Raw genomic sequence first — 24,406 nt, forward strand, 5'->3', positions numbered from 1 at the left:
AGGCAGGCGCTTAACTGACTGAGCCACCCAGGTGCCCCCAAAACAGGTATTTCTGAGTGCTACCCACGTACAAAGCGCGAAGCATGCGTTTGGGAAGTGAGGAAGCTGAGAAGCCTTACACGTCCTCACCTCCACCGGGGTGCGCGGGCCGGTTCCTGGGCCAGCCGTGTTTGGGGCACCACCGACTGCCGGTCTCCCCGTAGGGGGAGATTGGGGGTGAATTTATTTTTATTTATTTTTTATGTTTTTCTCAATTTTCCAATTCTCCGCAGTAGGTTCGTAATACTTTTATAGTCCTGAGTGGAGGAGAGGGACAAAAATGTCACCCTTAATCAAAATAGATTTCCCAAACGCTTGCGGAAAGCGAGGGACGTCCGCACTTCCAGGGGGCGGCGAGGTGGGCGGCGGAGGGCGGGCTCGAGACGCTAAGTTATTCTGGTCTCTAGGCGCCTCCGCAGCTGGCGAGCTTTTTATAAACAGGACGAACACCACCCCCCCACACACACCCCCGCCCCGCGCCTGGGGAGGAAGCAAGGAGATCAGGATTCTCTGGGGACCGGAGTTGAGGGGCAGGGATCCAAAGATAGGGTCTCTTTCTCCAACCCCCTTCCGCCATTCTGATATTTTCCCCTCAAGATTTGGGGAAGTAAACGACTGAGCATCTCAGCCCCCAAAGTCTCCACTGAGTCTTGTTTCCCCAGGATGGAGGGAATGGGTCGCCTGTCATTTAAGTCAGGAATCAGGGTCGGATTAAGCATCTCCCAGCCCCATCTTTACTGTTTGGGGCGCCACCGACTGCCGGTCTCCCAAGCCCCAAGCGAGGTCTTTGAACCTCGCTAAGACTCTCCCTGCTTCGCGTTGTTGTTGTTTCCTGCAGGTTTGGGGGGATTTAGGAGGTAAGCCATTTCTCTGCCCCACTTCAGCATTATCTTCGAATTTTCCTCCGGAAGGTGGGGCTTAGGGAGAGGAGGGGTTCTTGTGTCGATTAGCCCCTTCTTTCTTTTCGAGAAATTAGTTCTCTTGATCCCTATTTTTCTTCTTCTTTTTCATCTCAGAAACAGGATCGGACATCTACCAACCCGGTCCTCTTTGGAGATCTTACACCTCAGAAATTGGAAGGGGTCTCTCGACCCCTATTTTCGCTTTTTTCCCCATTTGTACTTATTTTGGGGTTTTTTTTTGTTTGTTTGTTTTTTGTTTGTTTTTTAAGATTTTTTATTTATTTATATGACAGAGAGAGCACAAGCAGGGGGAGCTGGAGAGGGAGAAGCAGGTTCCCCACTGAGCCCGATGCGGGGCTGAATCCCAGGACCCCGGGATCATGACCTGAGCCGAAGGCAGACGCTTAACGACTGAGCCACCCAGGCGCCCCCATTTGTACTTATTTTGAACTCATAATTAGGGGGCATGGAGCGTCTCTCAGATGTTTGTTCCTCTTTTCTGAGATTGGGAATTGGGAGTGTTTTTAACAAGAAGTGCGGCACCCAAGACAGGGCGGGGACCGCGGAAGTCTCAGACCAAAGGTGGGAGGGGGCGGGGAAAGAGAACGCCCCCTAAAGACCCAGGCTCAGCGAAGGCCTCAACCTCTCAGCCCGGCAACCACTTGGGAGCCACCATTGGACAAGAGCAGAAAGGTGATGATCTCTGACTGGCTACTCAGTCCGTCGGCTCGGGCGCTTAAGCCAGTGAGAGGGTACCACTCAGTCCCGCCTCCCTGACACAGCCAGGAGGCGGAGCAGGTAGGCACCGCCCCCGCGCTCTACTGGATGAGCACATTGATTCCGCCCCATTCGTGCGTCAATCCACGCGGGAGCCCCGCCCCTCCAGGCTCTGCGTGCGTCAGTGGGCTGCTTCTCCAGGCGCCGCTCCGCCCCAGGATGGCGTCACGACTGTATCTGCATGTGAGGCCCCGCCTCACTCTTTGCAGGACGTCACCGCGGACTGCAGGGGCCTGAGCCGCTACTGCCGCCGCCTCTGCCCCTGTCGCGCAGCCCCACATCAACGCAGGGGGCCCCGTCACCACCGCCGCCAAAAAGTCGCAGCCGCTAGGGTCGCCACCGCATCGGTGCAGGGCAAGGTGAGTTCCGGGGCGGCCTGATTCCCCGCCTCTCCGAACACCTACATAACCTTCATTTGACTGATGGGCTTGCCAGAGTAGGGGACGAGGTTGGCTCGGGTTAAATGGGAAGGATGCGGCGGTCACAGCCCTTGTAGGGGTAGGGCCCTGGCTTCCCCTACCTGCCCGCTGCTCACCCCCACCCCCCACCCCTGGCCTCTGCGGCGGAGGGGGAAGGGAGGCGAGTGCCTTGCGGGAAGCTGTGCGCACGGGAGGCTGTGTGCGTGCGCGTGCGTGTGGTGTGAACACGCGTGTGCGCGCCCGCCTGTGCCAGCGGGTCTGTGTGCATACCCTTTTGCTTATGTACCGGGCTATGCTCGTGTGACCCGGTGGGTGTCCCGACCCCGGTGAGTGCGTGCCGCACGCGGGTGGAAGGAGACGCATGGACTGTGCGTGTGCGTGCACGCCGTGTGCATACGTGCAAGGGAATGCGTGTCCGCGTGGGTGACGTGTACACGCCTGCATGGGTGGAGGGCGCTTCGCGCACGGGTGGGTTTGCACATTTGTATATGCGTGTTGGTGTGCGGACAAGTGTCTGTGTCTCTTTCCTGTGCACCGAATGTATTTGACTCTCGTGTGCACACGCGTGTACGGGTGTGTTCCCTACTGCGTGCACGTGAGCGTGTGCACGCCCCGCCCCTATCACATGACCAGCTGTCTCAGCCCGATCTCTTCCAGCTTCGGAGTCTGGGGGAAGGGGGTGCTGCGACGCACATCCTCGCGGGAACGTACACGCGTGTGCACTTGCGCCCGCGCGCCTCCGATCTGAGGAACATGAATGATTGATGGGGGGCGGGGCCGGCCGCAGTCACCCCTACCCGCTCAGCCTTAGGGGTTAGGATTACAGCTCGATCTGGGGTGAAGGCATGCTGGAGGGGGCTACAGGGGTGTCCCCATCCCCATCTCTCTGAGCTCCTCCCTTGACACTTCCAGCCTTTCAAGGTCACGGCCCACCCTTTGCCATGGGCCCCACCGTTAGTACTGGGGCTCCTGACGAGTTAAGGGTCATCTCTAAACACTAGACCCTCTCAGGGGCTCCGGAGTTCTCTGCACCCTGTTCTTGGGGCTTGGGCAGTTGGGGGCGGAAGGGGACTCCTCAGGCTCACCTACACCCTGCACACCCAGATGGCATCCGCCACAGACTCGCGCTATGGGCAGAAGGAGTCCTCGGACCAGAACTTCGACTACATGTTCAAGATCCTCATCATTGGCAACAGCAGTGTGGGCAAGACGTCTTTCCTGTTCCGCTATGCAGACGATTCCTTCACGCCTGCTTTCGTCAGCACTGTGGGCATTGACTTCAAGGTCAAGACCATCTACCGCAACGACAAGAGGATCAAGCTGCAGATCTGGGTGGGTCCAGCTGCGGAGCTCCTGTCTCTATCAGTTTACCTTCCCAGAAAAGCAGCCCCAGCTTTGCCACTTTCCTGTCTGGATTCGTTCATTCACACCCTGGGCATTTATCAGGTGCCTTCAGTGTATCAGGGGCTGGAGGCCCAGAAGAGAGTGCCCTGTTCTCCCGTGGGTGCCTCATCACTGCTCCCCAGGAGTGGGGAAGGAGCAAATACTGGGTCCTCTCTGCCTGCTGTTATCAAGAGCATCACTTGGCTTGGTACCTCAGTTTTCCCCCCTTTAAGTACTTTCATGAGTCTGTATGAGGTTTCAGCTGGATCTTGGCCCCCAACTGCATTCTCTGGGACAGGAGCAGACACCTTCCCCAGGGTCTACTGGCCACCTCCCTTAACCCCATGGAGGCCCGAAGGAACCTGTTAAATCCCAAGCCACAGCTGTCCCTCCTCTGCTCATGGCGTTCCCCTGGCTCCTACCTGACCTGTCCCCTGGCCTGAGAGACCTTGCCTGGTCTGTCTCCTTCCACCCCCGCCTCCTTACTGTTCCTCAGATGATTCAGGCAGACCCACTTCAGGGCCTTTGCCTTTTGTCTTTCCCCTAATCCCCACATGGTTCCGTCCTCACTTCCTTCAGCTTCTAAAACCATACCCTCGCCCACACTGCCCAGCCTTCTTTGCCCAACTTTATTTTTCCCTTCAGTCTTTTTCACCCTCCAACATAGGATGCATTTTCTTCCTTTTTTGCGTGTTTATTGTCTGTTTCCTGTACTGCGTAGTTGGTTCCACGAGGCAGCAATTCTTGTCCATTTTGTTAACAGCTGTGTCCCCAGGGTGGCACACACAGGTCAGCGCCCAGGTATGTTGAGTGAATGATGGAATGATTCTGTAGGTACCTGCCTCCGGAGGATGGTTGAGCACCATGTTCTCCATGTAGGTGGCCAGCCCGCTTTCCCTGACCCACTGTGCCAGCTCCCTGCTTCTCTCCGGTCCTCAGGGGGGCTGGACTGGACAATCCCGGAGTTGGTTTCCACTCGGAGGAGCTCACATGTGGGGCCTCTCTGACCCGTCTTTTCTTCCCCCCAGGACACAGCAGGGCAAGAGCGGTACCGGACCATCACCACAGCCTACTACCGGGGTGCCATGGGCTTTATCCTCATGTATGACATTACCAACGAAGAGTCCTTCAACGCTGTGCAGGACTGGTGAGCACACCCTACCCCCTCCCAGACGGTCTTTGGTGCTGGATTCTCAGACCTGCTCTCGGTCTGTAATCACTAAAACGTGGTGGCACTGGCTCAAACTAAGGGGGAAAAAGGGTTTCGTTTCAGGTAGAAAAATGAAATTGTAAATGTATAGGTTAAAAAAAAAAAGGAGGGGGCAGAAAATATAAGGATAGTTTGCATAGGATGAAAGGATAGAAACATTTACATTTCTGCCCAAAATAACGGTACATTTTAGGGAAATTTCTGAATTGGCAGAGGAGGGAGAAGTTCTTGTGTCTGGGGGACAGGGATCTGGGAAGGGTGGGCAAGACTGCATGAAAGGGATTTCGAAGGTCAGGGAGCCGTGGGACTGTGTTCATGGCAGGACAGAGGCCAGGAGGAAGGCCCAAGCCTGCCAAGTTCAAGCAATACTGGGGAGGTGGGGTGCTAGAGGGTGCTGAGGGATGGGGAGACGAGAGGTCAGCGGAGCTAGGATCCTCCCAGGCCTAACCCACCCATCACTGTCTCCCCCAGGTCGACCCAGATCAAGACGTACTCATGGGACAATGCCCAGGTGCTGCTGGTGGGGAACAAGTGTGACATGGAGGATGAACGGGTGGTGTCGTCGGAGCGTGGCCGGCAGTTGGCTGACCACCTTGGTGAGTGCCTAGTGGGGCTGCCCACCTACAGGCTACGAAAGGGATGCTGAGGCCCTGAAAAGGGAGGGGACACACCCAAGACCTCCCAGCAAAGCCAGGACAGGGCCTGGATTTGAATCCAGACAATTCACTTTCTCCAAATGGCCTGGAGCCAGGAGCTGGGTCTTGATGGATACATAGGAGTTCGTTGTGCAGTAAGTTACTGATTCACTCTGACACCCTCACTGCTAGCCTTGTGTTGGGTTGCTGGGCCCAAGAGGCCTCATTTTGTGGGGTAGAGGGAGACCCGGGCTGGGGGAATGCATGGCGGAGGGGGGGGTTTGCCTGGTGTAGGTAAGACCTGGAGGAAGGCGCTGGATCTGGTGCTCGAGCAAAGGGTGGTCTCTCAGGCAGAGGAAACAACTTTAGACAAAGGCCGGAGGCGGGGAAGATCCTGGGAGTTTTGGCAAATCATGTGGTATGGCTGGAACTTGAGGGTCATTTGGGGGAAACGTGGCTGATCACGCAGGGCCTGAGTCATATGCCGAAGATCTGGGACTCCTGCAAGGGCGACTGGGAGCCAGAGGGTGTGTAAGCAAGGGAGGGCACAGGTGGATGGAGTGTCAGATGCTGCCAGGGGCCAGTGCACAGGTTAGGGTGGATGGCGGGAGCAGGGAAATAGGTCTTGCCAGGGGCCTGGAGACGAGAAGGGGACAGTTTTAGGGCGAAGGAAGGAGTACAGGAAACAGGGCTGACCTGCTTCCTTGCAGGACTTGGCACCTCTCACAAGTGGTTGGCAGCGGGAATCTCCAGATGTTCCCTGCCCTCAGAGAAGCATCTCTGGGGGGGTGCGGGGGGACCAGGGCCCTCACCCCTCCCTTCCCCACTCACAGGCTTTGAGTTCTTTGAGGCAAGCGCCAAGGACAACATCAATGTCAAGCAGACCTTTGAGCGCCTGGTAGATGTCATCTGCGAGAAGATGTCTGAGTCCCTGGACACGGCCGACCCTGCGGTCACGGGCGCCAAGCAGGGCCCGCAGCTCACGGACCAGCAGGCGCCTCCACATCAGGACTGCGCCTGCTGAGAGCTGCTCCTGGCCCCATCCTGGCCCCACCCCTGCCCACCCCCTGGGCCCGATCCAGCCCCCACTGGCCCAAGGCGTGAGACCCCCCCCCGCCCCCAACTTAGCCCCTCACCCTTATTTATTATCGTAGTTATTTATTTATTTATTGGAGATGTCCCCCAGGGGCTCAGGCTCCCCACCCACCCCATGTCCCGCCCTGTACATACAGCCCTGTCCCCACTCTGCCGTGGCGTGTCGTGGCCCTGTGAACTCACTGCTCACCCTCCTCTCAAGACCCCACCTTTTTTAAAATTCACCCCCAACAACAGTTACCGGTTTTGCAGAGGGGGCCCGATGACCCCCCCCCCCCAGGGCAGGCTGATTGGGTGATGGGAGGTAGTCGGGTCTGCCAGCCTCTCGGCTGTGACACGGTGGGCCAAGGCCACTGTGGGGGTCTCAGCATGGACCATGGGGTGGATCAGAGCCAGGTAATGGCCCGCCTGGCTCCTCACCCCAAAAGTTTTACCCTTATTTGGAGGTGAGGGCTGCTGTGGGTACTCGCCACCCTGGGACCCCCCCCAACACCAGACCTGTTCTGAAGTCATGAGTGTCAAATGTTCCCCCCAGATCCCCAGGAGATGTCATGACAACACTACACACACCCAATAAAGTGAATGGATGACACCGTGTCCCCATGAGTGCCAGCCTGCCAGGGTGGCCTTGGTCATCCACAGGATTTTCAATGACCAGAGAATTTAATAGAATTTCCACAGTCTGTGACCTGAGTGTGAGACTGGAAGCCACCTGGCCCTGCCCAAGGCTCCAGATTCTGGGGGCTAACTCCAAGCTGGGCCCTGCTCCAAGGGGATGGGCTGTGTCCCCACCTTGGGCCCAGGGCCCAGCCCATAATAGTGTTGAGGGGTTGGGGCTTGGGACGGGCTGGCCGGGGCCCAGTGCTGCGGATAGGAACATCTGTCACTGGTTCACGGAGAGCCTGCAGTGAGAAGGGCTCCTGGGTGACCATCTTCATGGTTGTGTTCCAGATGGGGAAACTGAGGTCTTACCCTAGGCTTGGAGGGGGCAGCCCAGCCAGATGCCTAGGGGTAGGGGAGGGGCCAGGACCAGGCCTGGCCTGCTCAGAGTCAGTCCTGCTCTGTCTGGCATCCAGTCAGGAGGGCTGGGCAGCTCAGTCTGCACAGTGCCCAGGGCCACGCAGCCTAGGGGTGGACGGGCCCAGGATCTGTCCGTGCAAGAGGAGTCTGGTCACACACCCCGTTCACCCCTCTGGATTCCTCTTCACCAAGCGAGAGTCCTCACCCACCTGTCTTCTGGCTGGACTCAGTCCTGCGGGGCAGACGCAGCAGGTCCTGGCCGAGGTCACATCAAACAGCAGATAGGGGGCTGGGTCTTCACCCAGCCCACCTGCTATGGTTTGCAGATTATCACAGGCCCAGGAGGACCTCACCCTAGAACGCAGCTGCACCGCCATTTGGGGTTCACACGTGTGGCCCCTGAGGAGCCCCCTGGGTGTCTGGTCCGCCCACCGAGCTCACCCGGTACTTCAGGTAGGAGAGGTACGTGTCCCAGCCCAGCGTCAGGCCATTGATGTAGGTGACTCGGAACTGGGGGGGCACGAAGAGGAAGTTCACCAGCTGGGCAGCTGGCCAAACGCACCAGTCGGCCTGCGGGGAGGGGCGGAGTGTGGTGAGGGGCGGGGCCTTGCAGGGCGGAGGCTGCGAAGGGCGGGGCAGGGAGCGAAGGGGTGGGCGTGGCCCACCTTGTAGAATTCCCAGAACTTGTCCCGCAGCTCCTGGCAGCTCTCATCCAGGGATTGGCCCTCCAGGCAGCCAAGGCCTGGGAAGGAGACCAACAAATTAGAGTGTCTGAGGCTGGGGAGTCCTGGTGATGGAGGAGATGGGGCAGGAACCCTGAGGAACAGTGGTGTCCCTGGCAGACAGACCAAGAAGTTTAAAAGTTCCTTGTGGTGGGAAGGGCCACACACAGCAGAGTGGCTGGTGTAGAGAAAGAAAGCAGAACAAATTGGTTCCAGTGAGGGAGAGGTCATAAATAAACACGTACTCCCCCTTAGAGGCACCTGGGTGGTTTAGTAGGTTAAGTGACCAACCCCTGGTTTCAGTTCAGGTCATGATTTCAGGCTCCTGGGATTGCGCCCGAGTTCGGCTCCGAACTGGGCGTGGAGCCTGCTTAGGATTCTCTCTCTCTCTCTCTCTCCCTCTGCCCTTCCCACCTCCCTCTCTAAAAACAGACAGACAAACAGGCACCGCAAAGGATGAAGATGCACCCTTCCTGAGGCTGAGGCTGTTTTATTTCCTTTCTTTCAAAAAGGAGGAAACTGAGGCTGGGGGGGGGGGCCGGAGTGACACTCTTCCCAGAGCCAAGGGCTGGATGATTGTACCCCATCAACCCCAGCCTCAGCAACTCTTCCTTCAGCCTCAGGGCCTTTGCATGGGCAGTTCTTCATGCCTGCTGGCTCCTTCTTCAAGTCTCAGCTGAGTGTCCTCTCCTCTGGATGGCCCTCCCAACCACTGCCTAGGGCAGCCCCACCTGAGACTGCTTCATCCCTCCTACACTAAGCACCATTGTCTGATTCTGCCATTCATACCTGCCCCCAGTGGGTCTGTCCTGGCAACAATGTGACCCAGCACCCAGTCCAGAGCCACACACAGAAGAGGCCCATCAGAAATGCACGTCAGCATCCCTCTTAACACAAAACGGGCTCTGCCCCTCCTAACACAGGGAAGGACAAAGCCCAAGCTCACAAGGCTCCTTACCCAAGAAGTACCAGACGCCTAGCATGGGAGAGGCCACCAGCTGGTCGACGAGGACCTTCCTGAGGACGTTTGGGAGGCCAGGGAGGCCAGACGCTGGGAGCAGGTGGTCCAGCCAGAGGTACCAGTAATGCAGGAAGGGACCCATACTGCAGCCCACTGCAAACATGCTCGCTGAGAGCAGTTCAAGAGTCAGGGGGGACCAGCAAGCCCCCCAGTCCATTCCGTCCCTGGTTACCCTCCCTCCCTGGTAAACCTGAAGCCCTCCCAGAGCCCACCTGTATGTTCTCCCATTACAAGCCCCACTGCCAGGCACCGTCCCAGTGGCTCCTCTCCCGTATTCTCTCCTCATCCCCTTCACCACCCCGTGAGCGGGTTCTACCATTGCTCAGCTTTCCGGAGGAGGAAACGGGCACAACAGGCTGGAAAGTGCAGGGCCAGGGCACAATCCCAGGCTGGCTGGGTCCAGACGCTGAGCCCTTGACTATCCTTGGTGCAGTTTCCAGTGCTCAGCGCTTGGTCTCAGGGACGGAATAAGGGAAGCGGACGAGGGGGTGGGCGGGAGTGGACGGAAACTGGGCCCGGGAGGAGACAGGGACCAGGAAGTAGGAGGAGATGGAGACCTAGGTTGGGGAGAGGCCTGAGACCCCGGCGCGGGGAGAGGGGACGGAGACCCGAGCGTGGGCTATGAGGGTCCTGGATGCACGCCAACGTCAAGGGTCCCGCCGGGAATTGAGGCCACAGGTCTCCGATTCTGAGGTTGGGGTCAAAAGTCTCCCGGGGTCAAGGGCCAGCAGCGCCGGCCCCCTCACCTGAGCGCCGGGGATCGAACTTCTGGCCAGGCCGGGTGCGGACCTCCCAGGATTGGCGCACGCCGTCCCCGACCGCCATGAGAACACCACAGCCCAGCGTGTTGGTGACGAGCAGCGCACGGCCTTGGAACAGGGGCTGCCCCACGGCCCGCAGGCCGCGCAGCCAGCGCCAGCCGCCAGGAGCCATAGCCCACCGCAACTCAGGACCCGGCGCCGGGGATGCCGTCCCGGTGCCGGCCAATCGCACGCGGTCTTCGCGGTCTGCGCGCCCGCCCCAGTCCCGGGCTCCGGACGTAGTAACCAATAAAAGGCCGGCATCCCATCCCCGGGCCAATCGCTGAGCGAAGCCAAACGCTGCCCTCCGCACTTTACGGACCAATCGCAAATAAGCGTCTCTACGCATCGCGCAGCGGCACTGCCACCCTCGTTTCCCCGCCCCTTTCTGCGCCGGCCTATGGACAAGCGTCGCTGCTCTCTAACAACCCGCCCAATACTGCACTGACCAATCGCAGACTAGCCTTAGGCGGGCGACTCGCGCCGGTTGTCCCGCCTCCCGTGCCGAGGTGGCCAATCTTGCTCGGTCGCCTAGTTGCTTTGCAGATTCTCCGATTCTCTCGGAATTCTTGAGAAGGGATCCGAGCCCCGACGTCGGCGGCTCTTGCGGCGGAAGTCTCGTCCCGCAAACACTCACGGAAGTCGGGGCAGGGTGCATGCAGTTCGGCTGCGCCCTCGGCCCGGTAGAACCCTGGCCCAGCCATTGACCTTGACTGGAGCTGGGTATCTGACCTCAGTTCCAGAATAGTAATAGTTAAAACGTTAGGCACTGTTCTGGGCACGTTACGTGCATTAATTTATTTCACAGGCAGCTCTGCAAACAGCTATATCCCTATACTTTACTTCCTGTGTTCCTGTAGGGGAAAAATAGGAGTTTCCATGGAAACGTATGCGTTACTTACAAGGAACCAGGGTGTCGCAAACTGCGGCCTGTGGTCCAAATCCCGTTGCTGTTCTTGTGAGGCTCAAGAAGTAAAAATGTGTGAAATAGTATAAAATTTCTGGACGTGAAAGAATCCGTTTTGAAGCCCTATTTTCCTTTCCAACGGATGAACTCTTGAACTGGGCCAGAAGCAGCAATAGTTTTACAAGCAGTAGCTCATAAAATTTCAACAGAGCAATTGGCATTCAGATCATATGGAGAAAGTAAAGTTAATAAATACCCGGGACAGTTTCATTTGATAGCACCAGTAAAATTACAATAATCAGAAGTGACTCAACTGGTCAGTGATGTGGGAAACAAAAGGCAAAAGAAAAATTTAATTTCCTTACTACCTACAGCCCACAGACAAGTCCTTGAAACAGGCAGAGTGACATTCCTCTAGGGACTCAGCTGCTGCCTTGATGGTATTATCATTGCTAAGGGCAAAAGGCAATCTTAGCCCGACCGCCAGGATCCTGTAAGTCTACTTTAACGTAAAAATTCCTTCGGAAACTTCCTTTATCTCTATCCCCTACGAGACATGTTGGCAATCAACCCCCAAGCATATGGCCCACTGACATACATCAGAAGGGTCTCATGACTAAAGTTTTACTAGACGGTAATAAATGGCCTTTTCCCAACAACAGCTAGCCCCCTCAAGGTCCTGGAAACCTTGCTTCCAAAATTCCTTAAAGATTTACACTCTCCCTAACCCCCTCCCAACTTCAAAGTATATAATCAGCCACTCCTCATGACCCCAGTGCAACTCTTTCTGCCCGCGGGGTCCTGTCCCTGTGCTTTAATAAAACCACATTTTTACACCAAAGATGTCTCAAGAATTCTTTCTTGGCCATCAGCTTCGAATCCTAATGTCTTTCTTACCTCAGTCAGCACCAAATTAGTAGGGTTTCTTTCTTCTTTATCTAAAGCAGGTAATTACCCCTTCCTTCTTTCTCATAAAAACCCTTTCCCTCCATGAAGGAGACACTTTTCTGGTTACTCTGGAATCTGTGCTCCCAAATTGTAATTCTGAGACCCCGAATGAAACATTTGTTCCTTTTCAGTTTTGCCTCCTTTTCTCAGTTGACAAAAGGTTGGGGAAAAAAATCAATAATATCCTATGACATGAAAATTATTCAAAAATCAAATTTCTGAATCCATAAATAAAGCTATATTGGAACAGAGCCATGCCCATTTGTTTCTGTATTGTTTCCTCTCACTACAATGAGTAGTTGCAACAAAGACAGTATGGTCTGCAACAATGAAACTATTTAACGATGCTCCTTTACAACGAAAGAGTTATTGGGACACTGCCCAGCTCAGTCCGTGGAGCTGGTGACTCTTGATCTTAGGGTTTTGAGTTCGAGCCCCACATTGGGTGTGGAGATTACTTAAAAATAAAATCCTAAAGGTGTCTGGGTGGCTCAGTCGGCTAAGTGTCTACCTGGGATCCTGGGATCGAGTCCCGCATGAGCCTGCTTCTCCCTTTGCCTGCCGCTCCCCCTGCTTGTGCACGCTCATTCCCTCTCTCTCTCACAAATGGATAAATAAAATCTTAAAAAAAAAGGTGTCCATCAGGAAGAAGAACCTTTGCTGTCTGGACCTGTGATATTTAGTGTTTCTGTTGAAAGAGGTCAGGATATGCCACCCCAAAATATGCCGCTCTGGCAGATTGATTTTTTTTTTTTAAAGATTTTATTTATTTATTTGAGAGAGAGAGAATGAGAGACAGAGAGCACGAGAGGGAAGAGGGTCAGAAGGAGAAGCAGACCCCCCTGCCGAGCAGGGAGCCCGATGTGGGACTCCATGTGGGACTCGATCCCGGGACTCCAGGATCATGACCTGAGCCGAAGGCAGTCGCTTAACCAACTGAGCCACCCAGGCACCCCCCGCAGATTGATTCTTTTAAAAGATAGCAAGATGCATAAAGGACATACTGAGCTGCTTTTCTCTTCCTAAGAGCAGGAGAGAAAATTCCCAAGTGGAAGGTGCCCTCCCTGTACCAGGAGGAAGAAACACCATTATCACCAGAGAGGGGGAGTTGAGGCTGAGGGGATCCGGACAAACAGACCTTGTTAAAATAATTTATCTTCCTATAGTCTCTGCATATCCTTTAGTTGCTTTTCCATCATTGTCTCCCTCTGTTGAACCTAGTAAGTAAACACTGAGGCCTAATTACTTCTTGGGTCTCCCTTTTTCTTATAAGGGCCCCTATGGTTTGGTAATGAGGATGGGATCACATTGGCTGGGGTTCTGTTGGCTCTGGGATCTGCCACTGAGAGGTCCTGGGGCCGACGAAGCCAGCAGGTAAGGTAAGAATTTTTACCTCGTTTGCTTTCTGGATCTCTGTCCTTTGGGAGAGGATGGTAAAAATTTCTTTGTCCGTTCCCTCTGGGTTCTGATTGGCAAGAGAAAAGCATTTGTAAGGATTAGTTCTTTGGATCCTTTGTGACTCTTGTAAATTTGGTTTTGGATACCCACTTGTTGATCCCTCCCTCCAGGGACAGCTGTTCCTTTCTGTCTGTCTCCTTTTGTGTGCTGAAAGCTTGGCTTGGCTTTCTGCATGCTGCAAGAGACCAGACATCAGGTTAGGAGCCCTGAGAATATGTTGATGACCAGACAGAAATGGGAGTTGTACTCCTATTTGTGGCTAGGGTCATTGCCAGCTCTCCAGAGAGAGCTGTCTGTCTGTCTTTTGTCTGTCTTTGGGAATGGCTCTGGATCTTGGGAAGAGTGCATCTTTTGTACCCTCTTGGGGGCATCTCTTGTGTCCCTGGTTAGATCATAAAAGGCTTTGGTTTGGGTTTGGGTGCTAGATCACTTGGAATAGGTATACTTTTGGTTTAAAAAAAAAAAAAAAGAATTCAGTAGTGCCAGAAAATTTTAGTTTGTCTGAGCTGAAACCTGATAAGATATTTGAAAGGACTTTTTAAAATCTTTTTTTTTTTTAAGATTTTATTTATTTTTTTGAGAGAAAGACTGAGAGGGAGAGAGCATGAACAGGGGGGAGGGGCAGAGGGAGAAGCAGATTCCCAGCTGAGCAGGGAGCCAGATGTGGGGCTCGATCCCAGGACCCTGGGATCATGATCTAAGCTGAAGGCAGATGCTTAACCAACTGAGCACCCAGGTGCCCCAGGACTTTTTTTTTATTATTATTATTCTTAAAGGAACTCTATGGACAGAAATTGGCCTAATTGAAGGCTAATATTCCCAGGCTGACAGGAATTATTTCCGAAGCTAAAATGGAACTACCTACTCAGAGGACTATTTGGGAACAAATTAGCATGTGAAATCTCTTAAAAGTCTTCTTTGCAAATATTAGTAACTTTTTCCATCTGCCAGAAATACAGTTTGGATTAAACTATTTTTTTAATTTTTAAAATTTGGGGCGCCTGGGCGCCTGAGTGGCTCAGTTGGTTAAGTGACTGCCTTCGGCTCAGGTCATGATCCTGGAGTCCCGGGATCGAGTCCCGCATCGGGCTCCCTGCTCAGCGGGGAGTCTGCTTCTCCCTCTGACCCTCTGCCCTCTCATGCTCTCTCGCTCTCATTCTCTCTCTCAAATAAATAAATAAAATCTTAAAAAAAAAATTGGGGGCGCCTGGGTGGCTTATTCGTTAAGCGTCTGCCTTCCGCTCAGGTCATGGTCCCAGGGTCCTGGGATCAAGCCCCACATCAGGCTCCCTGCTCAGTGGGGAGCCTGCTTCTCCCACTCCCACTCCCCCTGCTTGTGTTCCCTCTCTGGCTGTGTCGCTCTCTGTCAGATAAATAAATAAATAAATAAATAAATAAATAAATAAATAAATAAATAAATAAATAAATAAAATTTATTTAAAAAAATTTTTAAGGCTTTTTATTTTTTTACTTTTAAGTAATCTTTTTACCCAATGTGGGACTCCAACTTAACAACCCAGAGAGCGAGAGTTGCATGCTTTACCAACTGAGCCAGCCAGGTGCCCCTAATTTAATTTTTTTTTTAATGTAAGCTCAATGTCCAATGTGGGGCCTGAACTCATGACCCAGAGATCGAGTCCCATGCGCCACTGACTGAGCCACCCAGGTGCCCCCTCTACTATTTTTTTTAAAGATTAAAAAAAAAATTTTTTTTTTTTAATTTTTAAGTAATCTTTACACCCAACATGGGGCCTGAACTCATAACCCCGGGATCAAGAGTCACATGGTCTTCCAACTGAGCCAGCCAGGCACCCCTCAACTATATTTTTTTAAAATATTTTTTTAAACATGTGAGTTTTGTATTCTTGCACCTGTCTCATGGCCTAAAATTTAAAAATAAGATCTATAAGATCTCTGATTGTATGTGTCTCTATGTTTATGTAATATTTTTCTACCTCCAGAGATATTGCTAAAAAGTAATTGTCAAGAGCTCTATTTAATTGACCTGTTTAAAAAGTGCTTACATAAATTAAGATTAGTCAAACACACTCATTATCTCTGTGTTTAAGATTATAAAACTATAAATTCAACCCTAAGAACAAAACCTAGAATAAAAGTGAATTGTTTAATGTATATCAAGCATGACAGTAAAAAAAAAAAAAGGAGAGAGTTGTATGTTTAACTTTTTAGGTTCTCTACGTCTGTAATTTTTGATACTTGCCTGATTTGTCAACAAGAAAAATAACTTAAGATGATGGCTAGCTGTCTCGTGACTCATGAAATGTTCGTAAGTCATCTAAACATAATTGTTAAAAAGGAGTAAGTTAAATACATGTAAATGGGATAAAAATTTACAAGTGAACTTTTTCTTTTTTTTACATTTTATTTATTTTTTAAATTTATTTGACAGAGAAACAGCAAGAGAGGGAACACAAGCAGGGGGAGTGGGGGAGGGAGAAGCAGGCTTCCACGGAGCAGGGAGCCCCATGCAGGGCTCGATCCCAGAACCCTGGGATCATGACCTGAGCCAAAGGCAGACACTTAACGGCTGAGCCACCCAGGTGCCCTGAGAGAGGCAGGATTCTAAGATGGCCCCAAGATTTCCGCCTCAGGTGTGCATCTGTATGCCCTCCTCCAGTGCAGGTAGATCTTGTCGATATGATAGAATGTGAGTATGATATTACGTTATTTTGCAGGCATAATTATCCTAATCAGTCCATCTAAAGGGAGATTGGTTAATGCTCTCACTGTCTGCAATATATTTCTATTTGTCAGATTCCTAGAGGTGCCTTGGCTGATTTGAGGCAAGAATAGTACCGTTAGTCATAATTCCAGTTATTCCTTAAAATGTTCATTTGGCCAGGATCCCACTAAGTTAGTTTCCTGTGGTCAGTGACACTTTCTCCATTTGTCCCTTGCTGTTTGTGACCTTGGCACTTTTGAGGAGTACTGGTAAGATATCTTATAGAATGTCCCTCAATCTGGTTTGGGGTGATGTTTTCTCATGGTTAGACTGGAGTTCGGGGTCTTTGAGGAAAGTCCCACAGAGACGGAGTGTCTTTTTTTTTTTTAAAGATTTTATTTATGGGGTGCCTGGGTGGCTCAGTAGTTAAGCGTCTGCCTTTGGCTCAGGTCATGATCCCAGGGTCCTGGGATCGAGCCCTGCATCGGGTTCCCTGCTCCTCGGGAAGCCTGCTTCTCCCTCTCCCACTCCCCCTGCTTGTGTTCCCTCTCTTGCTGTGTCTCTCTGTCAAATAAATAAATAAAATCTTTAAAAAAAAAGATTTATTTATTTATTTGAAAGAGAGAGAGAGAGCACGCACATGAGCAGGGGGAGCAGCAGGCAGAGGGAGAAGCAAGCTGAGCCTCCCACCAACCTAGCCACCCAGGCGCCCTGAGATGGAGTATCTTGATTGCATCATATCAGGGCATGTGATATGTACATGGTTTAACATGAGTCATGCTAACCCAGATCACACGGTTAAGGTGATACCAACCAGGTGTCTCCACTGTCAAGTTACTCTTTTTCCCTTTCTCTACTCTTTGGAATCAAGTTACAAAATCAAGTCCCCTCTCAAGGTGCTGGGGGTGGCGGAGGAGTTAGAATTAGGTTCCTCCAGAACCCGAAACACCTATATACGTGATTTGACCAGCCAATTTCCAGAAACTAAGTTTGGCTTTTGGGAGCCAATGCTTGCAAAATCCTCACAGGAAAACTGGCTTGTACCTGGCTGGCAGGGTCAGTCTTATAGGTTGGTCCTGGTCAACTAAGATTCTTGTGCTACTTTAGGGATGTCCAGAGTAGAGCAATTTTCCAGAAGGAGTAGATACTGCAAATGAAACCCAGTGGCGTGGTGAAGTTTCTTGCCAGGAGTTAACAGATGTTAGAGGTTTTTAAGAGTCCAAACTTGAGATTCCTTAAGGAAACTCCCAGCAAAGCAAACTGAATGCCTGCTGCCTTTGTGTAAATAATCAGGGCATATCCAGTGAGCCCTGCCAAGGAAGGTCTTCCTTTGAGATTACTTTGAACAAAATGGTCAACTCAAATATTATTCAGCCATTAAGAAAAGGAAGGAAATCCAGCTAATCATGACAACACAGAGGAACCTGGAGGGCATTATGCTAAGTGGAATAAGCCAGGCAGAGAAAGACAAATACTGCGTGATCTCACTTCCGTGTGGAATCTAAAAAGACAAACCCATAGAAACAGAAGAACATTGGCTGCCAGGGGCCGGGGGAATGGGGAAAATGGGTTGGTCAAAGGGTACAGACTTTTATTATAAGATGAGTACTTTCTGAGGCTCGAACGCACAGCATGGTGACTCTAGGTAACGGTACCATATTGTGTACTTGAAAGTTGCTGAGCCAGGAGCTCTGAAGTGTTCTCATCACACACACAAAAAGGTAACTATGTGAAGTGATAGAGGTGTTAACTCGATGGTGGTAATTGTTTCAGGATATATACACATACCCAATCATCACATTGTAGATCTTGAATATATACAAATTTCTCAATTATATCTCAATAAAGCTGGGAACACCCCCTCTTTCTTTTGTCTTTAGCTAAGGATGGTATTTAAAGTGGTGGCTTAGGGGCACCTGGGTGGCTCAGTCGTTAGGCGTCGGCCTTCGGCTCAGGTCATGGTCCCAGGGTCCTGGGATCAAGCCCTGCATCGGGCTCCCTGCTCTGCAGGAAGCCTGCTTCTCCCTTTCCCACTCCCCCTGCTTGTGGTCCCTCTCTCGCTGTCTCTCTCTCTGTCAAATAAATAAAATCTTAAAAAAAAAAAAATAGTGGTGGCTCAGGGCGCCTGGGTGGCTCAGTTGTTAAGCGTCTGCCTTCGGCTCAGGTCATGATCCCAGAGTCCTGGGATCGAGTCCCACATCGTGCTTCCTGCTTGGCAGGAAGCCTGCTTCTCCCTCTCCCACTCCCCCTGCTTATGTTCCTGTTCTCGCTATCTCTCTCTCTGTCAAATAAATAAATAAAATCTTTAATAAAATAAAAAATAAAAAAATAAAGTGGTGGTTTAGGGGGCGCCTGGCTGGGTCAGTCGGTGGAGCATGTGACTCTTGATCTCCAGGCTGTGAGTTCGAGCCCCACGTTGAGTGTGGAGATTACTTAAGAATAAAGGGGCACCTGTGTGGCTCAGTCGTTAAGCGTCTGCCTTAGGCTCAGGTCATGATCCCGGGGTCCTGGGATCGAGCCCCGCATTGGGCTCCGTGCTCAGTGGGGAGTCTGCTTCTTCCTCTGCCCCTCCCCACTGCTTGCATGCACGCACTCTCTCTCTCTCACTCACTCCCAAATAAAATCTAAAAATAAAATAAAATAAAAAATCTTAAAAAAGATAAAGTGGTGGCTTGGGCCACTTTGGGGAGTTTTACTCAGTTCTAGTGGGTATTTCCCATGTATTCATGAGGTATGCCTCCCTCTGGCCCATATCTGCCCAACTCCTATCACCCAGTGTGGCGTCTGCAAAAGGGAGTAGTTACGGCTGTTTGTTGAATTACTGAATACGTCTTCTGCCTCATGAACTCCTAGTCACCCTTCAAAACCCCAGCCCCAATGCTCCTATTCCCTAAGCAGAGCCTTCACTTCCTCTCTGGGCTCCTCCAGCCCTGGTGCCTCCCTCTGGCCCGTGTCTGCTCCCCATGGGGCGAAGAGTGTCTCTCTGACTCTGCCTCTCCTAGAAAGGGGACTTCTCAGGGGGGTCCCAGCAGCGTGTCGGTCCAGGGGGACTTGCTAACTTATCAAAGGGATCACAAAATCCAGAAGAAGTGTTTATTAAACTCATTCAATGTAGCACCATTCTCAGTGGGGCGAGATGCTTGATCTGGGGGCCGGATTCTGAGTCTGGGCTTTCATGGAATGTGCAGAAGTTATCTGGATGATGGCAAGCAGCTGCTGAGAGTCAGGGATCAGGAAAGACAGGGACAGGTGCCCTCTTGCTCTTCCTCCAGTAGCTCCTTCTCGGGCACCAGCTGTCACTTGAAGGAGACTTTCCTCTGGGAGCTGGCCACGGGTTGGCAGACGTCTGGCTTCTCACCCTGGAGGAGACGGCCGTGAGCTGGGGGTCCCGAAAGAAGCCGCTGCCCACCCGCGCCCCCAGCGGATCCCTCCGGTCCCCTTCCAGCTTGCCTGGTACAAGTGGCAGACGAGGCTCAGGAGCTGACTCGGATCTTTCAGGGGTTTCTGCACGAAGCAAGACAGGAAGTCATCCAGTCCCACTTGCCCCCCCACCAACCCGTGTCCGACCCAGAAGGGGCTGCAAATGGCCCCAAGTCTGGCCCCTGCCTCCCAGACCAGAGGGCACATCCGTCATCCTGGTGCTGGCGCGTGGCCATACCGAGGGCTAGAAAAGTTCTTACCCCATTGACGACGACCCAGGGCACATACTCGTGGGGTGGCTGCAGGGCATCTGTAAGCTGGGCATTGACGTGCAAGAGCTGCATGCCACGGTCCCCCATTGCACACGCCATGATGGTGTCCGGGGACACATCTGGTGCATAGATCTGCAGGCACTGAGGGTGGACAAGGGTTGCTGGTTGAGCGGGAGCATTGCCTCAGCTTCCTCTGTGTTATCTCCCCAATGGTTCCTCCTCCAGTACCCGCAGGGCCAAGCTTGTACCTTCCTGGCAACAGGAGACATTTGGGTGCACAGCATAAACAGCATGTGCTTAACACTTACCTGAGTGGAGACCCACAAGGCAGGGGCTCAGGCTGCTCCTGAGTCTCAGAAGACCAGACCTGCAGCCCCGGACCCCTTACGGTATCTCATTTCCCTCAGAGCTTCCGTATGTGCTGTTCCCTCTACCAGGAACACCCTTCCCCTTCCTTCCCCAGAATCTTCCGAGTGCTCCTTCTTCCTCTGCCCTCCTCTGGCCCCACTATGACTCTGCAGGGCTGGGGGTGTCCCAGGGTGAGCCTTTCGGGTGGTCCAGATGTTTGATGAATGAATCAACTACTGGTGTCAATGAGTCACTCCACTGGGAGGTGTTTTTCATAATCCTCCAGAGAAGTAGGTGGGCCTGTCCTGTCATCCCTATATCCCAGAGGAGGATCATCATCTGTGTCCCTGAACATTTCTGTCCATCCAAGACCAGCTCAGAGGCACCTCCTCCAGGAAGCCCTCCTTGATCTACCCATGCTCCCCCAAAGATCTCTGTTCCCTTCCTTCAGAGATTTGAGGCGTCCAGAGGGAAGGCCATTTTTCTGGGGCTACACAGAGAGTGGTGGTCAGGCCAGGACCTGAACCTGGGTCTGTCTGGGAACAGGGAAGGCCAGGGTCTCCCAACCTGGGGCCAAGTGAGGGGTGTTGCTCACCGGTTTCAGATTTTTCTCCATGTCATCCATTTCCTCCATGCAGACAATGGTCAGGATGGCCAAGTTCTTCTCTAGCTGGTCCCACAGGCAGGCCTGTGGGATAGGGGGTGGACAGGCAAGGGCATGAAGCGGGCCCAGAGCAGCCCTAGGCCACTCTGCGAGTGATCACGGGTGTTCACCTAATGAAGCGGTGAACGGAGATGTGATTACAAAGGCACACAGGCAGAGGATGGAGCTGCTTCCAATCCCTTCTGAGCCTGGCTTTTTGCCTTCCTTACGATGGGCAGTCTCCCTCCCCCCCCCACCTCTGTGCTCCCACCACTCAGGTACCTTGGGGGCTGCTCACCTCCACCTTGTTCAGCTTGCATTCCTGCTCACCGTGCTGGCATGTGAACTCCCACCTGCTGCTGACATTTTGTTCCTGAAAGGCAGCTAGGTGAGTGCTGGCACCAGGTGCCCCCTTCCCTGGCCTAGTGCCTCGGTTTCCCCAGGACCAGCATACCTGGGCATTTCCATAGGGCACCAGTGTGACATTGAGGATCTCTAGGACCATCAGCCAGGTCGGGAAGAGTTCTCGGACCAGGAAGGCCCGGCAGCCGGGGCACAGCGTCTCGTAGTAGACGCTCACGTTGACAGGCGGGGCTTGTGACTTCCTGGGGCACAGGTCCCCAGCCTGTGCGAGAGGGAGGAAGGGGTGTGAAGGGAGCATCGCCCTGCTTGGTTCTCTTGCAGCTACAAACAGTAGGTGCTCCATCTTGCACTCCTTTCAGACGGTGCCAGGTAAAATCCTGACTCTCAGGCTTTACTGCATCCCTCAATCTTCCTCAATCTCAGTTTTGTTTTGTTTTTTTAAGATTTTATTTATTTATTTGACAGGGAGAGACACAGCGAGAGAGGGAACACAAGCAGGGGGAGTGGGAGAGGGTGAAGCAGGCCTCCCCCAGAGCAGGACCCTGGGATCATGACCTGAGCCGAAGGCAGACGCCTAACGACTGGGCCACCCAGGCGCCCCTCAATCTGTTTTTCCGCAAGATGGATGTGACAAAGACTTGCAAACAGTAGGCACTTAATTTATGAACAGCTCTTGCTTTCCTTCAGTTGAGGTGAAACCCCTCGCCCAGGGGAAATGTATGCAGTAAGGACTCAACGCATGCACATTTCTGGTCACTGCTCTCCATCCTGCCTTCTCGGAGATGCATACCACAGGAGACTAATGCATGCTCATTTGTTGCCACTTCATCCCCAGAGCCTTGGCCCTGAGCTGAGCGAGGCCCTACACTTGGGCTGACCCCTTATTTATTCTTCCTCTCAAGGGGCCCAGGTGAACCCCCTCCGAAGCCCTACTGCTGAGGCGGCGCCTAATATGTGCTGACTTCCGGTTTCAGCTGCCGGGCGGCAGGCAGCCAGCGCCGGTGCAGGCGAAAGCAAGTGGCTCAGCCTCCGGGCCATGCGCTTGCCCCGCACCACAAACACGCGAGCTCTTCCCTGGCCGAAAGGCACTCGGGAAGCAGCACCCGGAGGGTCGGTGCCACGGGCCCACTTCTCTGGGCTTCCCCTGCACCCCGAAAGGAAACTCCTTCCCGCCCCAGATGAACACTGTAGGAGCTCAGCGCACCCTCGGGCGGGGCGGGCGGGGACGGGGTGGGGGACAGCTGAGTGTCAGACGCGAGATGGGGAAGTGAAACGACTCGGATTGGGGCCACAGCGCCGGGGGGTTTTCGGTGCCGACCCGGGGCAGCGTCCCCCCGCCCCGAACCCCGCTCTTTCCCGGCAAAATCTGGGGAGAGGGGAGGAGCCGCCGCTCCCGCAGCACCCCGCTGCCCGGGCGCCCGGGCCCGCTGTCCCCATACCCGCCGCGTTGCCGTCCCTACCTCGCAGGCGGCCGCCCCCTCGGGGAGGGTTTCCAGCGGGGACGCCCGCGCCGCCGCGGGGACCTCCGGCGGCAGCAGCAGCAGCAGCAGGAAAGGCAGGAACGGAAGGAGTGGCGACGAGGCCATCACAGCGGAGCGAGGGAGCGGAGGCTGGAGCAGCGGCCAGGCAAGGAGCCGCCTTTAACCCGGCGGTGGCCCAGCCCCCCCCCCGGCCGGACCCGCCTCCCGGGGGCCCACGCCCCTGGGGGCTGGGTCGGGCGTCCCTCGGGGTCGGCTGGCCTGCCTGGGCCCCCTTCCAACCTGGCCCGCATCCTCACTCCCGCCAGGTGCCGGGCCCGAAGTCACGAGGCCGCGGCGCCGCCCTCCCCCGCGCCCCCCGCGCCCCCCGCTCCGACCCCTCCGGGCCAGCAGGGCCGCCCGGTCATGTGAGGCTGGGGCCAGAGCGCCGCGAGCCGAGATTAGGTGGCGGCTTCAGAGACACGGAGACAGGGACGCAGAGAGAGACGGGAGGGTCTCGCCGCGCCCGCCCCGCGGACCGCCCTGGGGGCGGCCGGGGTGAACCAGGGCCCCCCCCCCCCCCCCCGTTCCTAGCGTGGGCACCTCGCCTCGCAACCCTGCCCTCTTACGGCGGCTGATCCCCTGCCGGAGAGTGGGCCCCCTCCCGCCACCTGCCCCTGGCGCCCCCTCCTCGTCTCAGGCTCCCCAGCCCCGACGCTGCAGTCCCACCAAGCGTGGTCGCGCGGGGCTGACTCAGGCGGCGCCACCGCTGAGCGAGAAGCAGAAGCCAGCGCCGGTCCTGGCGCTTCTTGGTCCTCGCAGCCCTCGGGGGCGGGGGTGGGGGGCATAAAGAAAGCTGGCTCCTCCTTTCCAGCATCCAAAGCTGGAGGGGGTGGGGGTGGGCGTGGGGGTGGGCAAGCAGGCCCGCAGGGAACTCCCGCGGGAGGAGAGAAGCCCCGGGTTGGGGCAGTCATTACCTGAAGCCTATACTGTGTACAGGGGGTAGGCTGGGGGGGTTGGGGGTGTGGGGCGCAAACCTGCTGGAGTCACCTGGACCCGGTTTGCCTCTGGATCGTACTGGGCACCTCAGGCGATGGACCCTCAGCTTCCCTTTCTGTCAAATGGGGATAAGAGTGAAGTTTGGGGGGGCGCCTGGGTGGCTCAGTCGGTTAAGCGACTGCTTTCGGCTCAGGTCGTGATCCTGGAGTCCCGCATCGGGCTCCCTGCTCGGCAGGGAGCCTGCTTCTCCCTCTGGCCCTCCCCCCTCTCATGTGCTCTCTCTCTCAAATAAACAAAATCTAAAAAAAAAAAAAGAGCGAAGTTTGGGGAATAAAGCCACAGGGAGGGCTCAGAGCCAGAGGGAGAGTTGCCCCAGGCTGGGGTGGGGGTGGGGGGCACCGCTGGAAAAGTGTTGGCCCAGGACAGTAACCAGGCAGAGAATAGCCCGCCCAAAGGCGTGCAGGCTGGGATGGTGAGGGAGTAACCCAGATGTTCAGACTTTGCAGGGCCTCAAATGCCAGGCGTGACACAGGACCTGATCCCATGGGAGGAAACGCCCACACCTGGCCCAGATTGTATCAGAGGCCCCAGCTCCCCCGCTCCTGCGTCTTCTTCCGGAGTGGGGGAAGTCCCCGCTCATTTGATTGTCTGGCCCTCAAGAGACTTCCCCTAGGGGGTGGGAGAAGCAACTATTGACCCTACTTGGTCAGAGGAATCTGAGGATCAGAGGTGGGGGATGACCTTCCCAAGGAGACACGGCTGGTGGTTGAGAGCAGACACCTGAGGACGCCATGTGAGGACACGTGGGCTGTTATCTTCTGTCTGCAGGCTCAGCCGGCTGGGGTCATGGGATCTAGAAAGTGACCTTTATCCTGTGTCCCCCTG

At 54.3% G+C, this 24,406-nt stretch overlaps 3 protein-coding genes across 7 annotated transcripts in view; 1 reads left to right on the forward strand and 2 right to left on the reverse strand.

Annotated features, from left to right (window-relative positions):
* Positions 1–1,462: 1,462 nt before the first annotated feature.
* Positions 1,463–24,406, forward strand: part of RAB3A (RAB3A, member RAS oncogene family) — a 31,715-nt gene continuing 8,771 nt past the window's right edge. The window contains exons 1-5 of one of the 2 annotated variants that reach the window (XM_045862715.3): positions 1,466–2,077; positions 3,242–3,469; positions 4,549–4,667; positions 5,202–5,326; positions 6,199–6,607. In XM_045862715.3, the coding sequence (XP_045718671.1) occupies positions 3,242–3,469; positions 4,549–4,667; positions 5,202–5,326; positions 6,199–6,389 (663 nt within the window). In that variant the 5' untranslated portion in view covers positions 1,466–2,077 and the 3' untranslated portion in view covers positions 6,390–6,607. Of the gene's footprint in view, positions 2,078–3,241; positions 3,470–4,548; positions 4,668–5,201; positions 5,327–6,198; positions 6,608–24,406 lie in introns of those variants that run through there. The other variant, XM_064597927.1, reaches the window with a different exon arrangement.
* MPV17L2 (MPV17 mitochondrial inner membrane protein like 2) lies at positions 7,105–10,748 on the reverse strand. 3 transcript variants are annotated; one of them, XM_064597898.1, is made up of 4 exons: positions 9,970–10,748; positions 9,161–9,316; positions 8,146–8,315; positions 7,105–8,050 (listed from the first exon to the last, which is right to left on the reverse strand). In XM_064597898.1, exons 1-4 carry the CDS (start codon positions 10,370–10,372, stop codon positions 7,865–7,867), a joined length of 915 nt encoding a protein of 304 aa, XP_064453968.1. In that variant the 5' UTR covers positions 10,373–10,748; the 3' UTR covers positions 7,105–7,864. The 3 variants fall into 3 exon arrangements, with proteins under 3 accessions (XP_064453968.1, XP_064453963.1, XP_045718673.2); XM_064597893.1 differs by having other exon boundaries at positions 9,161–9,331; positions 9,970–10,739; XM_045862717.3 differs by having other exon boundaries at positions 8,146–8,222; positions 9,161–9,331; positions 9,970–10,734.
* On the reverse strand, positions 19,099–22,733 carry IFI30 (IFI30 lysosomal thiol reductase). 2 transcript variants are annotated; one of them, XM_064597918.1, is made up of 7 exons: positions 22,526–22,733; positions 21,157–21,327; positions 21,001–21,075; positions 20,655–20,747; positions 19,700–19,959; positions 19,470–19,523; positions 19,099–19,378 (listed from the first exon to the last, which is right to left on the reverse strand). In XM_064597918.1, the coding sequence occupies exons 1-6, from the start codon at positions 22,649–22,651 to the stop codon at positions 19,514–19,516; spliced, it is 735 nt and encodes a 244-aa protein (XP_064453988.1). In that variant the 5' UTR covers positions 22,652–22,733; the 3' UTR covers positions 19,099–19,378; positions 19,470–19,513. The 2 variants fall into 2 exon arrangements, with proteins under 2 accessions (XP_064453988.1, XP_045719799.1); XM_045863843.3 differs by having other exon boundaries at positions 19,700–19,852; positions 22,526–22,719.

This window comes from Mirounga angustirostris, unplaced genomic scaffold (assembly GCF_029215605.1).
Source record: "Mirounga angustirostris isolate CCGP_5_RB_7025 unplaced genomic scaffold, mMirAng1.0.hap1 SCAF_1, whole genome shotgun sequence".
NCBI lineage: Eukaryota > Metazoa > Chordata > Mammalia > Carnivora > Phocidae > Mirounga > Mirounga angustirostris.